The sequence below is a fragment of the Thunnus thynnus genome, chromosome 19 (assembly GCF_963924715.1).
Source record: "Thunnus thynnus chromosome 19, fThuThy2.1, whole genome shotgun sequence".
Taxonomy (NCBI): Eukaryota; Metazoa; Chordata; class Actinopteri; order Scombriformes; family Scombridae; genus Thunnus; species Thunnus thynnus.
The window spans coordinates 29,477,066-29,494,679 of NC_089535.1; the positions used below are offsets into that span (position 1 = coordinate 29,477,066).

The window sequence follows — 17,614 nt, forward strand, 5'->3', positions numbered from 1 at the left end:
AAAATTTTACTTGAAATAAAAATTGAAGTTATTAACTCAAAAGCAATACACATTCATTACAGAACAAGTAAAAATATCAAATGCTATATAGATACAGATAATGCTATCAAATTTATATAAAACCACAGATTTTTGGAATCATAGTGTATTTTTGTATCAGACTCTGGACCATATATTTTGATACATATTGAATCATTACCTACTCTAGCTGAAATACTTTACAATATCATTGACTTGAACTGGATGTTTGTAGGAATGGGGTTTTTAGTGGCAACTTAATGGATGTTTATCTACAACTTGAAAATGAGAAAAGCTGCATAATTCATGAAATGTTTATTAAATGTATCTACTGTCTGTCCTGATTCAGAACCATGAATCTGATCAGATTCAAATGTTTACATGATATGAATCTGAAGTTAAACTGGCAGATTCTTAAACTGACACGAGGTGATCAGCTGATCATTTCTCTAGAGAAGAGTCTCCACTCTGAAATTACAAAATACACAGTCCACTGGGAACCAAATCCAAAATGGTACTGGTTATTGGAAAATATCCCTAGATGTTTGTCCCCACTTGATACTGACATTTAAAACCTCTCATTGTCTGTTTTTCCATTCCATATTCACTCCACAGATTTCCTCAAGTCCAGTGGATTAATCCAATGTGGATGTTACTATTACTGTATACAGGCATCATGGTGTACAGTTAAAGTCCTCTGAGCATATTGGCAGTAGCAAACGAAGATAATATGCAATCAATCAAGCAAGAGGTGGACTCCAGTGAGTCCTACAGTGGAGATGATGCCCTTGTCCTGGCTGTGGCCTTACAAGGGGCTAACAGAGACCTGATGGGCCACAAAATCTCTGCTATGCCGTTCAAGGCTAAAACTACCTGTCGCAGAAAAAGGGAGTTTATCCCAGATGAGAAGAAAGACACTGTTTACTGGGAGAGGCGACGCAAAAACAATGAGGCGGCCAAGCGCTCAAGGGAGAAGCGGCGCATCAACGACATGGTGCTTGAGAACAAGCTGATGGCGCTGGGAGAGGAAAATGCCTCCCTCAAGGCTGAGCTGCTGTCATTGAAGCTGAAGTTTGGTCTGGTGAGCTCAGCAGCATATGCCCAGGAAGTCCAGAAGTTATCCACCACCACCACCCTCTTCCAAGAGTTTGTCACACCTAATGCTGGTCACAGTTCTTCCAACAGGGATTTGGAACCTCTTCACCTACGCAGCAGCTGCATATCAGTCATCAAGCATTCACCTCACATACCAGAGACATGTACCGCATCTCAGGGTAGCTTTAGTATCTGCAGGAACGCAGAGGTCAAGCAAGAACCAGCAGAGAATGGCAGCTATGCACAGGAGAGGAGTAGTCCCTATGAACTCTATAGGAACTACATGGCCAGCCCTTTGTCTAGAGTCTACTCCCAGCCTGCTTCATTCCTGCAGATCACCAGGTCATCCAGTAACTCCCCCAGGAGCTCTGACGATGGTGCTGTTAGCAAATCATCAGATGGAGAGGATGAGCAGCAGGTCCCCAAAGGCTTGATGCCATCTGTAGCTGACCCAAGAAGTGTCATTGTCTCCACACACAAAGTGCCAGATGCTAATTCCTCAGCTTTGCCCCATAAACTGAGGATCAAAGCCAGAAGCATCCAAATCAAAGTGGAGGCCATCGACCCTGAATACGAGTCGTCTGGAAAGTCCTCCTCTCCTGTCAACGTTTTAGATAGAGGATGCTATCAGACCAGTCAGGACTCTTCAGAGTGCACTGAGTCCTCTCTGTGCCCTTTGTCAGTACAGGTCACCAACATGCAAGACTGGACCCACCGGTCTGAGCAGTGGCATAAAAGCAGCACAGAAACACTGCAGGATGGCTGCAAGAGCAGCAGCCGAAGTCTGAGCCCCGTCTCAAGCAAAACCATTGTGGATGTAAAAGAACCTTCCTATGCACACTCAGACGCTGAGGACTTGTATCTAAAACAGGGCCTTGCCAACCTGTCTGCAAAAGTGGCCTCTCTGAAAAGACTGATCACAACACAAGAAGGGTCTGTGATCGAGTCAACCAAAAGCACCACTGATCATCATGAGTCATTAACAAAAGGTTGTTTCCCTGAATGACCTTTGTATGTTTCGCATTTCCACTGTATTCGCTGTTGCACTGTGTGGTTGATATTAGAGTTAAGCAATGTTTCAATTACCGTAAATTTTCAAATAAAAAGTGTTCATATAAGCAGGGTCACAAATAATAGCTGCGGTGAGCATGAACAGCTGATGGCTAATGAAGGCTAATTAAAAAACACTGAGAAGGAGAGTTACCTGTATTGTACAATGTCAGAGTCGTGTGATACTCTACTGCTCATAGTTTCTCCTCTTCAACAGAAGTACTGCTTTCATTCACTCATTAAATCCACTTGCTGCTGCTTCTCCTGTTTTTTTTTCAACCGCTGTCCAATTACCGTCAAAGAGTCAACACATGCTGCATGTTTTTACATTAAAAGCCTACCAGGAACAGGCAGGATTATGTCCTTAAAGGAAGCTGGGAGGATTTTAATGTGAAAAATATGTAAAGGTGTGTTGACTTTCGTTAACAACAGCTTTTCAGCCATCAAACAATGGTGAAAAGTGAAAGTGACTGGAATTAATCAGTGAATGAAAATGGATTTTCTGCTTTAAAAAAAATAAAAACTTAGTGAGAGCAGCAGAGGGGTGCGTATGACATGACTGTTTTACTGATCAAGTTAGTGCTGGGGAAATGTACATTATACTAAATGTATCAAGACTACAGGTAAGCATGGAGGAAGTGTTTGCATTAATAGCAAAATAAAACAAGATAAGATCAGACATTTTACTAAAATATGATCAAAAACAAAATGGGAAACCTGTCAATAATAAATATGTGGTTCTCTCTGCAGGGGAGGTAGCCTAAATGAAGAACTTCAGGCCACTATTTGAGAATTTACAGTAAATCGTTAATCAATGATGTGTGACAGACATGATTAATGTGTAGAGCATTGTTATGTGTGAAGCTTTTATTTTCCTTTTACCAAATGATTCATGACTGCTGTCACTGGGCTCTTGCCCATCAGTATACACCTACTGTCACTGAACACTGTTCTGTTTGGATTTTATGGAGCTGGAAAAAGCACCAGTTATGTTAGTACAGCTGGCTCCAATGTGCCCTGCTGCTGTTGTCATTACAGGTCGGGATGTGGGATTTGATTATCTGGGTTTGTAATCTGGTCATTCTTTGCCTTAAAGCTGAAATCAGTCATGTTTTTAATTCATGTAGTATGGTTATTGTATCCACCTGTATGTCAGATTTACAGCAGACACTGGAGCTAGAGACTCTCCTTACTTTTGCTGAAGAGCATTGTTGATCAGGATTGTCGGGTTACTTATTAGGACTTTATTTTATGGGTTTGTCATTTTTAAAAGAAATATCCTAAAAAGTATTATGCAATTTGGTACTTATATTAATTGGTACACTTAATTACTTGACTTTTATGAATTACTAATGTGACCTCAGTCAGTGCACAGCAGGTCAGTTGATGCAAAAGTGTGAAATTCGTCTCAAGTCAAACATAATTGAATATATATGGACAATAAAGTTTCCAAGAATAAATACATTTATATTTACTTGGGTTTAAATGGAGCTTTTCCTTCAAGAACATTTGTTTTTTCCTCGTAATTAGTACCAAATTGCATATTTTTTTTCAGGAAACTTTCTAGGAATTTTTTTTAGAAAATTACAGACAGCTAAGAAAACCCATGATCATACTCCTGTCCTGGTTGACAACGTTAATGCTGCTCCCCTTCATCACACCAGTGAACAAAACTGTATTCTTGTTCATGTTGCAGTTAATGACATCATCACTGCATTCCAACAGTGAGCTGAAACATTCACAGACACCACACTACACACTCCATCATCTCTGCTGTAGTTGCAAAAGGTTACAGGTTTTGGCTTTGAGCCAAGTTCAAGTGTAACTTTGAAATAGGCTCCTCTACATTCACTGTTCTCTTGTTTCTTTTGAAAGGAACCCTAAATATTGCCAAATAGCCATTGCTTCTCTTTTGTTTTTTTTTAGTGGATATTTGTTAATTTGTTAAAACTCCAAGGCCAACGATTAAAGCGAGTGTGTGACACTGGCTGGAGAGTCGTGACTACCATCTGAAGGAACTGAGAGGAGTGCAACTGGATTTTATCAATGTCCATGCCAAATAAATCTCTGATGAACAGTTTATTCTGACACATTATATCCTCAAATGTTTGCAATTTGTAGAAAATGAACATTTGTATGATCAAAAAGTCAGCATTATACCTTTACAGTTATTGTAGCTGACAGGGTTTCATCAAATGGCTTATTTATGAATTTCATATAGCCATTTGGGGATGATTGCATCATACCTTGTCATGACATTCTCTGTAGTCAATGTAAAAGTGTTGACTTCAGTCAGCCTTAGTTGATATGATGTCATATTATGCAGTTCATTTAAAAACAACAGTGTGTTTGCGTTTGTTGTCATAGTCTGGAATATGATGATGGTAGTAACTCCATTTTTCTCAGTAGCCTGAAGTCCAGCTACCTGTATCTGAACACTTTTCTCAAGATTTATTGTAATGGTGAGATTTTGTTTACAATAAATGTCTTGTCACTGAATAATTATGATTTTTCCTGTGTTTTTCTTGATGTTTGCTTATCTCAATCTTAGTTCTGAAATGTAAAATATATAAGTTTAAAGGACCAGTGTGTAGGATTTAGTGGCATCTAGCAGTGACATTGCAGATTGCAACCAACTGAACATATGAACCAATTCCAGCTCATGGCAATTTGAGCTTTAGCAGAATAATAAAAAAGTAATAAACTGGCACAAAAACAATAGTGTTCAAATCCAGAGTTTGAACACTAATAAGTATAATTTCTCGGTCTGAATGGTGAAGGACATTATTTCATTTCAATGCAGTGGGCACCACATTTTCAGTACATTCATTGAATTGGCGTGGGGAAGGAATTTTAAGAGGCATAATCTCAAATCTTGTGGATTAAAGCTGCAACTGTCCATATGGCTTTATACCACTAGGGATATGGATGAACTGCTTTTAGATTTACAAAATCTACAAAAAAGGATTTCAACCAAGTCTAAAGGTATGGCCTTGACTGATCAAAAATTACATTTATGAATATAACATTTGGATATTGGAGCTGACATTGACAGGGATGCTTCTCTTTAAATTAAAGGAATGTTGGATTAAAAATATGGATCCCAACAGCATTATAATACTAAGAGGAACAGTTATACATTAAAGTTCAGAAGACATAAAGCTGAATATATTTTGCCATAGTTTTCCTCTATGAATAAAACTTTGCCGGTTGACATCGCTGATGACAATTTTTTGCGTACTGTCTGTGCATTAAAATAGCAGATTTTCAACTGGCTGTGCTAACTGGCTGATATTAATGAGGTACTTTGTGTAATGCATTACTTTTTGGCAACATCAGAGTTTTTTTCAAGATAAACTATCAGTATATGAATAAAATAATGATGATAGTCATCATATTTTAAGGATATTTGTCTCATATATCTCATCCATGCATGTATTCCATAGACTATATATCCATGATCCGTACGCAATTTTTTTTTCTCAGCATGGCGAAGTCATGACCCGCCCTACTCTGCCTCTGATTGGCTAGTATCCGTACAGTCCGAAAATAAGTCATGTGATGACAACATGTGACTGGGTTCAAAGTTGAAAGTCAAATAGCACTGCAGCTCCTCAGCATGGCAGGCCGGGTCCTGGTGGGAAGCAGAGCTCTGTTGCAAGCCTTCCGCGTGAAGATAGCGGACCGGGACAGCGCGTGCAGGCTCGGGGTAGTCTGCTCCGTCTCGAGACAGTATGTTTTCCCCGGTAAAGTCGCGCCTTCTTGCCCGAACGGCCACGGAGCAGTGACACGACACTACAGCTCTGAGGCAAAGGATGACCTGCGCGTCAGATACCTGGACGGAGAGGACGCCGGTAAGTTCAAACTCAGTCATTGCTTTTAACATGGAAGTCACGTTAGAAAGCCGACAAACCGTGGATGTGTGCAACAAACCGGTACGTGAAGCAGCTTAAAGAGACAGTCAGCCATTCACTGGCAATCGAGGAAGCCCCGCCCACCACTAAAATAGAGGGTAAGCTACCTCACATAAAAAACGATCAGATGATAAACAATCCAACAACAAAAAAAATCCTAAATGTAACAGTCGTTGGTGACAACAGTCATTTTCTCTTTGACGTACAGTTTTAGGGCTGGGCTACCCAAATTACAACAAAAAAGTGTTTCGATAGTAGCCACCTTGAATGAATGTAACTGATTGTCATTGGTGAACAAACTATATATAGTATGAATTTGTCGTCAAGTCACAGCTGATGATAACTGATCCGCTTAACAAAGTCATTCCCAGGCCAGCCCTGCACCCCTACTTCATCTGTTTTAAACAGACAGCTCAATGTAAAGTTTGTGTGTGTGTGTGTGTGTGTGTGTGTGTTGTTTTTAAAGCTTAACAAGAACCATTCTGTGCATGCGAGAAATTTGTGGAACATTAAAATTCCATTGTCATATCATCGCAATATGATTTCACTGAAAGTCTTTTAGGTATAGGTTCACATTTCTTCAAGTCAGTCTCTGGACAAAAGGGTCATTCCATGTCAAATCAGACAGAATCCAGAAAAGTGGTTGAAGCACTGTCTCACATTTTGTTCACAGTTTGTCTATATAATGTTTGGGCCCCAAAACTAAGGCCTGTAAAATATTTTGTTCAATTCCAATCGTTTAATTTTTTTTGGCCCTTGATATTTTTTAATTTGTACACTCTCAAAAACACCTTATCTGGGAAGATGTTTGGGCATTAATATCTTGAAAAGTATTATTCCTAGCCTCACCAAACTTTGTAGGATGGAAGACAAACACGTTCTCAGTATGACTGAGCCATTAAATGTTTTTACTGCATCTATACTGCTACTTGGATCCATATGCTATCAATCATTATTTTTTCTTCAAATACTATCTTTTATTAATTTGTGCCAATATTTGAAGTCTCTACCACCAATGGACTTGAAGATATTATGAATAAAACAAGGCGTGGTAGCATTTTTCGGTCATTTTCATAGGACCAAACTGGTATGTGGGGTAGCTAGGAGGAAGATAAAAATGTATGTGGAAATAGCTTGATGTATGGTCATTTAGTACAAAGTGCCAATGCCCTTCCTTGTTCCCTCCATAGACAAATACACATGGTTAAAGGCATTGGAAAAAAAACGTCCATAATGAAGAAGCAGGGTCTTCCCTTATTATCTGTACTTCCATGTGTCTCAGCCTCTGGAATACTGGTTGGAGTAAAGAAATACATGTTATCGTTAGGCTCACTTTACTATAGGTTATTAATAAATCATTAATAAACACATCCAACCTTTTAATGTGGAAACACATTCAGATACTCCCTCTGGTGCTTGAGAGGACCATTTAGGACACCACTTATTCCTCCTCATACCACAGGTTTTATCATAATATTTCACTTATTTTCAATATCCAGGACCTTACTGGAAACACCATTCTCATCTCTAATGCCTTCTATTGCAGTGAACATACTGAAAACATATTTATCCTTTATTTCTTATCATTCCTATGACACAGGAATTCAATGATCATATGATTATTGAATCATCAAGAGATATGAGGCAGATAGAGATACTGAGGCAAAAAAATGTAATCCTGAAATGGGTGTTTTTCTGCATAAGTAAATTATCTCTCAAATCTGAGTCCATTTTGTATGGAGGAAAAATAGAAGGACGTTGGTACTTTGTACCCTTAATAACCATACATCAAACAATTTCCATGTACACTTTTATGTTCCTACTAGCTACCCCAAATACCATTTGGGGTGTATGAAAATGACCGAAAAATGCTACCACACCACAAAACAGCATGCAGTACAGGCTTTTAATGGTTTTGGCAAACAGAACACATGTTTGTCTTCCATCCTACAAAGTTTGGTGAGGCTAGGAACAATACTTGTCAAATTATTACTGCCCAAACATGGCTTCCTAGATAAGCTGTTTTTGAGGCTATAAAAATGAAACAATATCAAATCGATAGGATTTGAACATAAATATTTTGCAGGCCTTGGTTTTGGGCCCATTCATGATAAAGACAAGGTTTGAACAAAATCTTAGACAATGCTGAAACAACTGTATCTGATTTGACACAGAATGACCCAAAAGGCAAGTGTACATTGAAACAGTTTTTTCTTGCTGTAATCATCTCTTCTGTTCATACTGGTCATTAAGAGTTCCCTTCCAATGTGTCTCCAATGTAAATGATGGGCAACAACGTCCTCTCTATGTGCAAAAAAGCATTTATGGAAATGTTACAAGGTCCAGCCTGGTAAGATGGCCTTTGTAACTTGTTTGCCGTTGTTAATTAGCATGCTGTTACACTGTCTTTCAGGTATTGTTGTTGTGGGGATAAACCGAGCAAAAGCCAAAAATGCCATTAGCAAAAATCTGGTCAAACTGGTATGTATCACTATATCTTTTTTATTTATTTTAACATGATTAAGATGATAATGATTAATAATCAGTAATACAAATAACTGATGACTCAGTGGTGTATTGAAAGTAGAATTGTATGCAAACACTTACATTTTGGGGAATACACTTGTTTTCCATCTTGCCTATTTATTATTACTCTAAGTGTAACTTCTAGCCCTCAGGTTGCCATTTCTACCTGCAGTGTTTTTTCTGAAGTCCTTTTAGAATTTCTGATGTGAAATGCCTTCTAGTTATATTTTTTTATATGTAATATTAAATGAGTTTTACATTCAAATTATAAGTAATTGTGATATGTATTTTTGATGAAGTGCAGATTATTGGAAAAAAAAATAAAATTATATTTTAAATATCTTTTTAGATGTCTGAGGCTGTGGAGGATATCAAAAAGAACAACAAAGTTCGCAGTGTCATTTTATGCAGTTTAGTTCCTGGGATCTTCTGTGCAGGTAAAATTTTTGATTATTGCTATAGAGCAAATTTAACAGTAGGTTTTAGTTGTAAATCTGCAGAGGAAATTACTGTGATGCTGAGCAGGTTTGAATTCTGTATTCAGAAACCTTGACGCAGAGCTTTTGGCAGATACCACAGCTGTGTGTGATAGACCACACTGTAGTCGTCTGCTGCATGTTTCAGGAAGCCACAGGCCTCTGGCTTGATGCCGATGCTTTGTCCCTATGTGCAGGTGCAGACCTGAAGGAGAGGGCTAAGATGCACCAAAGTGAAGTGGGACCGTTTGTGTCGAAAGCAAGAGCGCTCATCACAGAACTGGGTAAAGACTTGAAAGAATGTTTGAATTAGGGCTGAAGTGATTAGTCTTTTAATAGATTAGTTGGGGGTAGTCAGATTAACGTTTACTTATGAATACATTGTCTTTCCTCATACAGGTAATCTGCCAATGCCAACAATAGCAGCAATTGATGGAGCTGCATTGGGAGGAGGCTTGGAAATGGCCCTGGCTTGTGACATCAGAATTGCCTGTAAGACTCAGTGGACTTTATTTTGAAGGGAGAGAAAAGTGTGCTTTTAGAAAATGTGCAAGGCACTGTAGCACAAGACCCTCCAGTGTGAGGACAGTAAGTGTTAATGTTCATATCAGCAGTGCAAAAGGTTAGTTGGAATTGTGTCAAAGCAGTAAAATTGGTAATGGCTAATGCTAACAGCCTGAAAAGATGAGATGATGATGATACACCACTGATATCTGAGGCGTCATCACAGCTAAACATACTTTAAGATTCTTGTCTGATCAGTGAGGCCTGTTGAGGTCCAGAAGTCCTCAGACAGGCCCAGCTTGCACACAGTATTCTGAGGGACACACTGGGTCAGATCATTTTCAGCTCTTCTACAGCACATCATCAACTCGGCTCATCTACAGTCATTGGTTGCTAGATTTGTCAGTGTATCATCTTGTGTCTCCCAGTCTATTACAATGATAATTGGCTATAGATAGTTATATTGTGTTGTAAAAGTGGCACCTGAAAAGCCTTCTCTGTTCCTAGAATACCATTACTGATGCAGAAAGAAGGTTCTTTATTGTATTCTTATGTTAGAACTGTAGTAGTAGTACAAGTAATAGTAGTAGTGTCTTGATGTGTAACCTACACTAACTAATTGCACTATTCTTTTATCTCTATAGCCAATACTGCAAAAATGGGACTAGTTGAGGCCAAACTTGCAATCATTCCTGGAGCAGGTAAGATCGGTTTTTGGTTATCTCATAATTTCCAGTTTTCATTTGTCCCACACACATCTACACTTCAGAGGACTGCAACCTGTTATAGACATTATTTGAAATGGCTTAGATTTTTGAAACCACAAGCAAGAACATTTGAGTGTTTTCCACCATTCTGAAAGGCAGTAATTTTCAAAGGGGGAGAGCTATTTAAGATGCAAAAGTGAGAGCTACACATGCTGGTTAAAAACTTAGTTTAGAGAGAAAGTCACACTGAGGATACCCATCTTTCTGTCCAGCACTGTTGTCTAGTTATTTTGAGAACTACGTTCTAGATTGACATGAAATCTGGTACAGGTATTCAGAGGACCCTTTGAATATTAGAAAACTTATAGAAGGGAAATGTTCCTGGCTCAGTGACCATAGACAGAACAAACAGCAAATGGTCAGTTAGTGAACATGTTTCTCAACTGATGTTTGTTCTAACAACAAGCATTGACAGGTGATTGACTGATTAACAAACTTCCCAGCAGCTTCAGTTTATCTCATTTTTCTCCAGACCTTCTCATTTGTGGAGACACACAATTCCACATATATTGTCATTTTCAAACTGAGCAGGAGTGTTGTGGCTTCATTCACCTCTCAAATCACGCAGTCAAGAGCTGTTGGTGTCTGTTTTTAGTCTTGTCTCCATTTACTTTGTTTGCACCCAGGCTGCCTCTAAATACTTTCTTCGTTCTTTATTTTCACAAGGACATTCTTATCTCTGCATGATTTAATTGTTGAGTTTGGCTTAGTTGTATAGAGGTTAAGATCTGCTTGTAAGACATGATGGGAAAACTACTTTATTCATTATTATTTTCTTAAAAAAAAACTAAGAATTGCTAAACTGAAAACTCTGAAAACATTTTATGCCCAAGAAGGAATACATGAGTAATTTTCTAGTCAAGCAGCACTGTTTATCATTTCTCTGAATGTTAGCCTAACTTGTTTTTATTCTGATTTATCTATTGTTGTTATGCTGCAAATGCTCTGTTGCCAAACAGAGTGTGCCAAAGTGCAAATTGTGCTAATTTTAGGCCAGTTAGCGATTAAAGTCTGCACACACAGCTACATAGACACACATTGATAATGCAGAGTACTGTCTTTTCTCAGTTTAGAAGTCAGTGTCTGTGGTCGAGGCCATGTTGCATCCAGTTTTCTCATCTTTCCTGTGCAGGGGGTACACAGCGTCTCCCTAGGGTGATTGGTGTTTCTCTTGCTAAGGAGCTCATCTTTGCTGCCCGCGTTGTGGATGGAACAGAGGCCTGTCGTGTGGGTCTTGTCAGTCATTCGGTGGAGCAGAATAAGAGTGGAGATGCTGCCTACCTGCGAGCTCTGGAGCTCGCCCGCGAGATCAACCCTCAGGTAACAACAGGCCCCCAGTCAGTTAAAATTTGATGTAGTGATGAACTTAAAACGGCTGTTGTTTGTTTTAGACCTAATAATCTGCACTGAGAAATTTACAGACGTGGCCGAAATTATTGTAACCCTTGCATTTTATTAAAATAATGCTTCATTCTCCCTGAACAGTGTTGAAATTAAAAGATATTTTATTACCAATGCATGTTTATGTTTGGTTTGCAGTGGAACAAAACAAGAAAATTGTGAAAATAAATGAATTCATGCTTATTCTACATATAGACATTCTAAAATAGCCTGGACAAAATTATTGGTACCCTTTAATGTTGTAAGAAATAATTGATTTGTAGTGATACTTTAAGCAAACTATTGTTTTAATTAGTATCACAGGTGTTTTCAATCTCGTAATCAATCAGGCAGCCAGTTTAAAAATTACTCACTGTGCTGTTTTGTGCCACTGTGTGCATCACATTGAACATGAAAAACAGAAGGAAAACTAGAGAGTGGTCTGAAGACATTAGAAAAAAGGTAACAGCCGTGCATGGTCAACGTAAAGGTTACAAGACCATCTCCAAAAAGCTTGATGTTCCTGTGACCTCTGTTGCCAATATTATTAAGAAGTTTAAGGCCCATGGAACTGTAGCCAACATCTCTGGACCTGCTCACAAGTGGAAAATTGAACAGAAGGATTGCTCAAATGGTCCAGAAAGAACCAAGGAAAACTTTAATACAGATCCAAGCTGTTCTTCAAGTTCAAGGTACAATAGTTTTAAGTCACAGAATCTGTCACTGTCTGAATGAAAATGGGCTCCATGGTAGAAGACCCAGGAAGACCCCACTTCTAAGAGGAAGACATAAAAAAGCCAGATTGGACTTTGCCAAAATGCATGTTGACAAGCCACAGTCCTTCTAGGAGAATGTGCTTTGGACAGATGAAACAAAATTATGGCTTTTTGGTAAATCACACCAACCCTATGTTTACAGAGGAAAAAATGAAGCCTTCAAAGAAAAAAACACAATGCCTACCATGAAACATGGAGGAGGCTCAGTGATGTTTTGGGGTTGCTTTGCTGCCTCAGGCACTGGGTGCCTTGAATCTGTGGAGGGCGCAATGAAATCAGAAAACTATCAAGGCATTTGAAGCAAAACATACAGACAGAAAATGTGTCAGAAAGCTGTATCTTAGTCGTAGGTCATGGGTCTTCCAGCAGGGTAATGACCCCAAACATACATTGAAAAGTATCCAAGAGTGGATGAGAAATGCCCGACCGTTGAAGTGGCCTGCTATGAGTCCTGATCTGAATCCCATTGAGCATCTGTGGAAAGAGCTGATACCTGCAGTTTGGAGATGACATCCAACAAACCTTAGAGAACTGGAGCAGTTTGCTCAAGAAGAGTGGGCCGAACTACCAGAGGAGAAGTGTAGAAATCTTATTCAGACTTACAGAAAGCGCTTGACTGCAGTTATTGTTATCTGTATATCATGCACAGCAATTAATAGAACTTTATAACCTTTAAAAAGACAGACTCTTTGATTTTTGTCTCCACAGGGTCCAATTGCAATCAGGATGGCAAAACTGGCTATCAACCAGGGCATAGAGGTAAGTCTTAAACTTTGCTGGACTGGTTTAAATCCCGTCAAGTCCATTTTTATTCACAGTCCAGACAATAAGTAATTTGGACAGTTACATATTCTTGTTCTTCAGGCTCTGTCCTTCAGTACATTCAATTTGACAAAATAATGCATACTACAATCAAGTCTCAGCTTTAATTTGATTAGGTTTAGAAAGAACTCTGTGGGAGATATAGCCCCTTTAGCAAATAGCACCCAGAGTGTAGGGGTTCAAAAGTAATTGAAATCATCACATTAAATAGCAGTGTATGGGTACGCAAAATTCATGGTTTGGTATGTACCTCAGTTTTGGGGTCATGGTTTGGTACAATTTCAGTACAGCAGAAAAAAAGAAAGATGAAAAATAACATTTTGGTCTTTCATTTTGAAAAATGTAAACATCCAACAATTGCTCATTGGCCAAAACTATTACTGAAACAATTTAGTTGTGCTGCAGTGTTAAAGAAAATGGTAAATGGACTGCTCTTATATAGCGCCTTTCTAGTCTTCCAACCACTCAAAGCGCTGCATGCCAACATTCACCCATTCTCACACACACATTCATACACTGATGGCTACTATGCAAGGTGCCAACCTGCTCATCAGGAGGGGAACCTATTAGGGGAACATATTCACACACAGTCACACACAGATGGCACAGCCATCAGGAGCAATTTGGGGTTCAATATCTTGCCCAAGGACACTTCAACATGTGGACTGGAGGAGCTGGGGATTGAATTGCCGATCTTCCAGTCAGTGATTTGTTGCAGAGAGTCAGGACACCTGCTGACAGCTGTTTTATGACGATTTATGGTCTAACTATATATAAAGTAGCTGAAACTAGCTCCACTTTCAGCAGCTACAACAATAAAATACTATTTATACACTGATGCTTCAGTATAAATAATCTAATGATGTCATATATAATATATGGAAATATGTAAAGCCATGTTAAAAGTCCATGTAAATGAGAATTGCAACTGCCTTATTAGAGCTGGATTTAGTCTCTTCCTTGTATGTTTGATGTTTTTATTCCTTATCTGTTGCATTTTATTTCTACTTAAACTGTAACTGGTGTGATGTCTTGGCCAAGTCTCCCTTGGAAAAGAGATTTCTATCTCAAGGGACTTCCTGGTTAAATTTTAAAAAATATATATATCAGTCAGACGGACCAAACCACTACTTTTACTTTCATACTTTTTTTTTTTTTTTTTTTTAAGTACACAGGGATGGGGAGACAACCATCACAGAGGAAGGAGGGAGACAGGGAGACACAGTATTTTTCACTATGGACATAACGGAGCATATTTTAATAATAGTGTTGCACTCTTTCAGTGTTATGGGTCTCTCGATTGTCATTCTGACGGCAGCGACACTACAGGGTAACCAGGATAACCAGGCTACCTTAGCTAAGCCGGCTAGCATACACCCATGAGCATGCTATAGCTAAGTGGTGCGCTGCCAAAATTTTCTGGATGGAACTCACGCTCTAGGATTATTGTCCCTCACCTCAGACTAATTGGATTATTAAACTATTTTGACAGTAATTTTTTAGGTCATAGAGTGTATTCTTCATACGACTGCATGCACCGAACCGTAACGTCCATACCGTGACAATTGGGGACGAATACACATACTGTTACACCCCCAATATTTAATATGTAATGGGAAATCCTGTGCAGTGAATGACTGGCTAAAGTCTTGGAGCCATAGACATCAGCAGATACACACTTCATATCTTCCCTGGTGATGCTCTCCCAGGCCCTCACTGCAGACACCTTCAGTTTTTGCTCGTTCTCAGGTCTCTCTGCCTCCTCCTGAGCTCATAATACTGACTAAATTTGGTATCTTTTTATCTGTTGATTTCTGACAGCAGGACTTGAAGTTCCACAGTATGAAATTCTTGTTTTGAGTCTTTGGGAACATTTTTGTGAATGAAACTTGCCCACAAATGGAGCAGAACATGTAGCCTTATATGGACATTTTAGGGGCATTGATTATGCTAATGATCAAATCTCATCTCAAGGTGCACCTCCTCATGAACAGGTAATGTTCATCAGGCTGAAACGAGAGATTTACTACAGGTTTGCGCAGTTAAGAGAGTTTGTTGAATCTGAACAGGAAAACTCAAACGATTAAACCTCTCAGAAGGAAGTCAGGGAGATTTAGAATAAGAATACAAAAATATTCTTGCCCATTGTCACCTGCAATGTGAACACTCACTAAGAGATGGTACTTTCTCTTTCAGGTGGATTTATCTACAGGTTTGGCAATTGAAGAGGCTTGCTATGCCCAGGTGAGGAAAAAGCATTTCTTTTGAACCACACTGACCCCTTAAGTGTTGAGATAAATACTATAGTGTGGACTTAAGAGTCTGCAAACTTCTAGATAAAGAGGTGCACAGAGCACTGACATATTTATGTTGTTTCCAAGGTGATACCAACTAAAGACCGACTGGAGGGTTTGGCTGCATTCAAGGAGAAGAGGCGTCCTCTCTTCAAAGGGGAGTGAGTCCACTCTTCTCCCAGAAACAATCTGCCTTCAGCTCTCCCACTGTACCACTGCTTCCAACATATTTAGGGGTGAAACTGTACACGTCAAAACATTAACCTGTACAGCACCCAGGGGACGTCTGTGTGACGGCGGCACAATAGGGTTGATGCTGGCTGGTGTTTTTAAACATCAGGTTGCTGAGTGTGTCGACCACCACGCTGAGCTTCAGGTTAAAAGTGTAATGCTAACCAAGTGCTGACCACTGCTAACAATACTAAAAACACCTGCGATCTCTGACATGATTTACTTACAATGATTATTGCTTTTTGCAGTCCAATTGGCAGTTAGTCTCTAACTTTAGCCTCCTTGACTAGTGAACCAATCCAAGAGCCATCAAATTACCATGAAGTTCTGTTCATGCTTCACATGAATGATGCATCAGAAGTTTTATTGTTCCATACTTTGGTGGAAATGAACTTCTGTGTTCACAGCACTGAAGAACACCAGTGGCTTGACATGATAAGATTGACTTAAAGCCACTATAGGTTTCACTGTAACCCGAGAGCATTACATTTACATTTTTCTACAAACCAAAGCATATACCCACAGAATGATTTTAAAAGATACAACCATGACATAAAAACTTGTACACATAGTGGCTTCAAAGACCATTAAGCAATTTTCCAAAGGATCTTCCCCAACCACTGTTACTATGCCTCAGAAAAGGTCCACTTATTAGCTGTTTCCAGAGCTTTCAACAGCAGTCGATCTCATACTGAGCAAAATGCATCTGCTGATGAAGACCATGACATGTGGTTGAAAGTTCAAGAAAAGGTTAATACTGTAAATGGACCTTGAGTTAAGATTTTGTTATTTGTCAAACATATTTGATAATCAGAATTTGAAGAAATCTTTTCTGTGCAGGCTCTGAAATAGCATAGCTGATGTGAACAAGATGGAGGGGAAAAAATCAGATCTCCAGGGGCTCCATCCACCACAGTTTGTGTCCCTATAAATTGCTTAATGGTCCTTTTAACATGAGAAAATGTCAATATAATACTAATGGAATTGTAATCAGGTTTTACTTAATGATCTGTATATGGAAGCATGATTTTGTGTATTTCTCTTCCCCTGGTCACATTTCTGTTCTAACAATGTAGCCATTGACCGTCAGAGAGACTGCTGTATTCACACCAATGGAAACTGTAATCCATCATGAAGCACTTGAATTTGTTTCCTCTGAGTTGCCTTTTCTTCTGTACTACATGTGTTTTAGTTAATTTAGGTATCAAGCCTCAAACTGCTTGTATGAAACTGTTAATGAATGAATCAGCCACAGTGAAGATGATTTTATTTTAGTAAGTGAAGTGAGCCTGTAAGCCTCCATCAGTGTGAGACTGCCTGTGGGGCCTGAGACCATATCACACATTTGTAAATAAAACGTCTTATCACAAACAAAAGTTTCCTCCCCACTGTGATTGTCTTTTTATTTTTTATTGCACTGCTCTCTGAACCTTTCTTGCATAAACCCTTGATATCGTCTGGTTGTCCTGTGTTGCCACAACTTTTCTGCTCTTTCTGTGGTGTATCTTAGATATTAAAGCATTACAAATGGGGGCTGGATTCCCTCACATGCAGTAAGCTCAAGTACAGCCACTGTAGACAGTGGTGGAAACTAACTGAGGCATGTGCATGAATTGGAAATGGAAATTTTGAGGTTTAATAATCAGAACTTTATGTGAGGAGGAGAATAATGGAAATGTATTTTAATCCAGCTCAGAGTGCCAAAATGATCTCCCTCTTCAGGGAATAGCATATGTTGATGGAAGTCTTATTTTGCAGATT

The 17,614-nt window shown here is 39.0% G+C and overlaps 2 protein-coding genes across 4 annotated transcripts in view; both read left to right on the forward strand.

Annotated features, from left to right (window-relative positions):
* nfil3 (nuclear factor, interleukin 3 regulated) overlaps positions 1-4,665 on the forward strand; it is a 7,312-nt gene extending 2,647 nt beyond the window's left edge. For all 3 annotated transcript variants that reach the window (XM_067574156.1, XM_067574155.1, XM_067574157.1), the window contains exon 2: positions 634-4,665. In XM_067574156.1, coding sequence (XP_067430257.1) covers positions 749-2,119 — 1,371 coding nt within the window. In that variant the 5' untranslated portion in view covers positions 634-748 and the 3' untranslated portion in view covers positions 2,120-4,665. The remainder of the gene's footprint in view (positions 1-633) is intronic.
* A 1,069-nt stretch (positions 4,666-5,734) lies between these two features.
* Positions 5,735-17,229, forward strand: auh (AU RNA binding protein/enoyl-CoA hydratase). Its single transcript, XM_067573977.1, has 10 exons — positions 5,735-6,017; positions 8,491-8,558; positions 8,953-9,040; positions 9,277-9,363; positions 9,479-9,571; positions 10,228-10,284; positions 11,483-11,670; positions 13,215-13,265; positions 15,525-15,572; positions 15,710-17,229. The coding sequence occupies exons 1-10, from the start codon at positions 5,783-5,785 to the stop codon at positions 15,785-15,787; spliced, it is 993 nt and encodes a 330-aa protein (XP_067430078.1). The 5' UTR covers positions 5,735-5,782; the 3' UTR covers positions 15,788-17,229.
* Positions 17,230-17,614: the final 385 nt, after the last annotated feature.

Excerpts from the sequence above, each read along its gene's own strand:
- auh (XM_067573977.1), top strand. The coding sequence starts at position 5,783 with ATGGCAGGCCGGGTCCTGGTGGGAAGCAGAGCTCTGTTGCAAGCCTTC. Across the intron at positions 9,041-9,276 it reads TCCTGGGATCTTCTGTGCAG|GTGCAGACCTGAAGGAGAGG; the intron begins GTAAAATTTTTG and ends CCCTATGTGCAG. Across the intron at positions 9,364-9,478 it reads AGCGCTCATCACAGAACTGG|GTAATCTGCCAATGCCAACA; the intron begins GTAAAGACTTGA and ends TTCCTCATACAG.